We start from the raw sequence: 3,259 nt of genomic DNA on the forward strand, positions 1-3,259 counted from the left end.
TATTTTTATTTAGAGCATGTCTGAACAGCTAAAATAAATGTTACTTATTTGACAACAATAATTTGTAAGGACATAAATAATGCAAGTTTTTGCTTTCTTGATTTGGTGAGCATCTGCTTGGTTGTGTTGAATCTTCCTTATTTTAACCCTCTGGCATTGTTCACATGGCAGTAAAAAAAAAAAATATATTTTTTTTTATTTAATTAAATGAATGTTCTATATTGTATCTTGATAGTTTTTTTTAATTTAATATTTAGGTTTTTTTAGGAAATGTTTGGTTCTAAATTATATTCATAGTTATGATCCATTTGATACCTGCAAACCACTTTTTGAGCATAGACCTGAAAATTACATTTCCAACTTAAACTGTCGTAAAACTTGAACTGGGGACAGTTTCATAAAACAAGTTTACCAAATAAGCCAGGTTTATTTTAGTTAGTCTCACATATTGTCAGTTGATTTGGTTCAAAATAAGTCAGACTAACTGAAATAAGCCTGGCTTATTTGGTAAACTTGTTTTATGAAACAGGCCCCTGAAGCACAGACTTAAGTTTGGTCTCTTCTGACACATGGCAGATTATTGATGAAGTGAAGTTTAAGTGAAACAAAAGTTATTGAAGTTAGCCGTTATGAAAAATGCACAAAATACAATTTTTTTAATATGAAATATATATTTTCAAAACGTTTTACTCAAAAGCTGCAAGAAAACCAAAGCCATGAATCTAAACAAGTTGCGTTCCAAATTTGAGGTTGATATCACAAATAAACGAGGTCTCAGTAAGATTTAGTTTGGGTGCAATACCAAACATTTCTACAACAAAAAAATCCCTTCCCATTAATTTTCAATGACTGTGAACAATACAAATATGACCATTTAACCTTTTCAAATCATGCCCATGATTTTTGTGTGTGTGTGTGTGCGCGCGCGCATGTTCACATAGCAAGTGCCAAAATCTTTGCTAAGTTTCGTACCTGCCCATTCCAATAAAGTAAAAAATTTAAAAAACAAATAAAAAATAAACGATATGTGAAATTTACCCAGAGGGATAAGAAACTTATGTGTCACGCGTTTCTGAGACAGATGATTTCATTAAACTTTGTCAATTCACACCCAAGGTGCATAAATATAGGCCCAGAGTTCCAAGCTGAGCTGCCAGATCTGATTATAGGAAGAGAGCATGAGGTGTGTCCAGAGGAACCAGTCAGGGAGGAGTTACTATGGAAACCTTGGGCAGAGTTAGAGGAAAATGACATCCTTTTACAGCACGGTAATCAAAATCAAATATTTTAATTACCATTAAACCACTAGTTTTTTCTTCATTAATGAGTGTGATCTCGAACCTCAGTGGAGAATCTTCTTGACCTGAGTGCCTCCAGTGTTCTACCAGGAGGTGGCGCCAATCTGGAGCTTGCTCTTCATAGCCTGTCTCATTGCCAGGGAAACATTCTAGTGAGTGCAATATTCATTATGAATTCATGTTTGTAGATGCATGATATTTTGTGATTGCTTTCAGTTACCTCTTCATAATGTCCTTGGTAATCATGACTTCTGATCACTGTTTTTCCCAAAATAATGCAGCATAATATTTAATTTCCTTATTTTCCCTGGTAACAGGCAGCGCTGGAGATGCTGTTGTTTAAAAACTCCCCTCCATCAGAAAACTATCACTATTCTGGTAAACACTCATTTGTTGATTGTCAAAAACTCTTACAGTCGGCATATTATAAATAAGACCAATCCCGTTTCACTTTCCCTTTAGGCATGAATATATGGAGTTTGAGTGAACAAAGACTGTTCCATAAAGCATTTGCAATTTATGGAAAAGATTTCTCCTTTATACACAAAATGGTAATATATTGAATATTTGCAACTCCAAACCACCAAATATCAGAGATCAGAGTATTTACAGTTCTCATACTTTCAGGTGAGAACAAAGCAGGTGTCACAGTGTATTGAATTCTACTACAACTCCAAGAGGCTTTCAGAGAAACAAAACAAGCAGAGGGAGAGAGAAAAAGAAAGTCTGGAGGAAGAGAGAATTGCAGCCATCATCAGTCAGGTAAGACTGACTTTGATTACGGCACATCAGTGTCAGTCGATCATACCATTTAACCTTTTCAAATCATGCCCATGATTTTTTTGTGTGCGCGCGCGCGCGCGCGCATGTTCACATAGCAAGTGCCAAAATCTTTACTAAGTTTCGTACCTGCCCATTCCAATAAAGTAAAAAATGTAAAAAACAAATAAAAAATAAACGATATGTGAAATTTACCCAGAGGGATAAGAAACTTATGTGTCACGCGTTTCTGAGACAGATGATTTCATTAAACTTTGTCAATTCACACCCAAGGTGCATAAATATAGGCCCAGAGTTCCAAGCTGAGCTGCCAGATCTGATTATAGGAAGAGAGCATGAGGTGTGTCCAGAGGAACCAGTCAGGGAGGAGTTACTATGGAAACCTTGGGCAGAGTTAGAGGAAAATGACATCCTTTTACAGCACGGTAATCAAAATCAAATATTTTAATTACCATTAAACCACTAGTTTTTTCTTCATTAATGAGTGTGATCTCGAACCTCAGTGGAGAATCTTCTTGACCTGAGTGCCTCCAGTGTTCTACCAGGAGGTGGCGCCAATCTGGAGCTTGCTCTTCATAGCCTGTCTCATTGCCAGGGAAACATTCTAGTGAGTGCAATATTCATTATGAATTCATGTTTGTAGATGCATGATATTTTGTGATTGCTTTCAGTTACCTCTTCATAATGTCCTTGGTAATCATGACTTCTGATCACTGTTTTTCCCAAAATAATGCAGCATAATATTTAATTTCCTTATTTTCCCTGGTAACAGGCAGCGCTGGAGATGCTGTTGTTTAAAAACTCCCCTCCATCAGAAAACTATCACTATTCTGGTAAACACTCATTTGTTGATTGTCAAAAACTCTTACAGTCGGCATATTATAAATAAGACCAATCCCGTTTCACTTTCCCTTTAGGCATGAATATATGGAGTTTGAGTGAACAAAGACTGTTCCATAAAGCATTTGCAATTTATGGAAAAGATTTCTCCTTTATACACAAAATGGTAATATATTGAATATTTGCAACTCCAAACCACCAAATATCAGAGATCAGAGTATTTACAGTTCTCATACTTTCAGGTGAGAACAAAGCAGGTGTCACAGTGTATTGAATTCTACTACAACTCCAAGAGGCTTTCAGAGAAACAAAACAAGCAGAGGGAAAGAGAAAAAGAAAGT

The 3,259-nt window shown here is 35.9% G+C and overlaps 1 protein-coding gene across 1 annotated transcript in view; it reads left to right on the forward strand.

Moving 5' to 3' along the window:
- LOC107683576 (uncharacterized) overlaps positions 1 to 2,788 on the forward strand; it is a 15,515-nt gene extending 12,727 nt beyond the window's left edge. The window contains exons 7-11 of the mRNA XM_016479649.1: positions 1,347 to 1,450; positions 1,616 to 1,676; positions 1,761 to 1,849; positions 1,926 to 2,060; positions 2,750 to 2,788. Coding sequence (XP_016335135.1) covers positions 1,347 to 1,450; positions 1,616 to 1,676; positions 1,761 to 1,849; positions 1,926 to 2,060; positions 2,750 to 2,788 — 428 coding nt within the window. The remainder of the gene's footprint in view (positions 1 to 1,346; positions 1,451 to 1,615; positions 1,677 to 1,760; positions 1,850 to 1,925; positions 2,061 to 2,749) is intronic.
- Positions 2,789 to 3,259: the final 471 nt, after the last annotated feature.

The sequence above is a fragment of the Sinocyclocheilus anshuiensis genome, unplaced genomic scaffold (assembly GCF_001515605.1).
Source record: "Sinocyclocheilus anshuiensis isolate Anshui unplaced genomic scaffold, SAMN03320099.WGS_v1.1 scaffold874, whole genome shotgun sequence".
NCBI classification, from domain to species: domain Eukaryota; kingdom Metazoa; phylum Chordata; class Actinopteri; order Cypriniformes; family Cyprinidae; genus Sinocyclocheilus; species Sinocyclocheilus anshuiensis.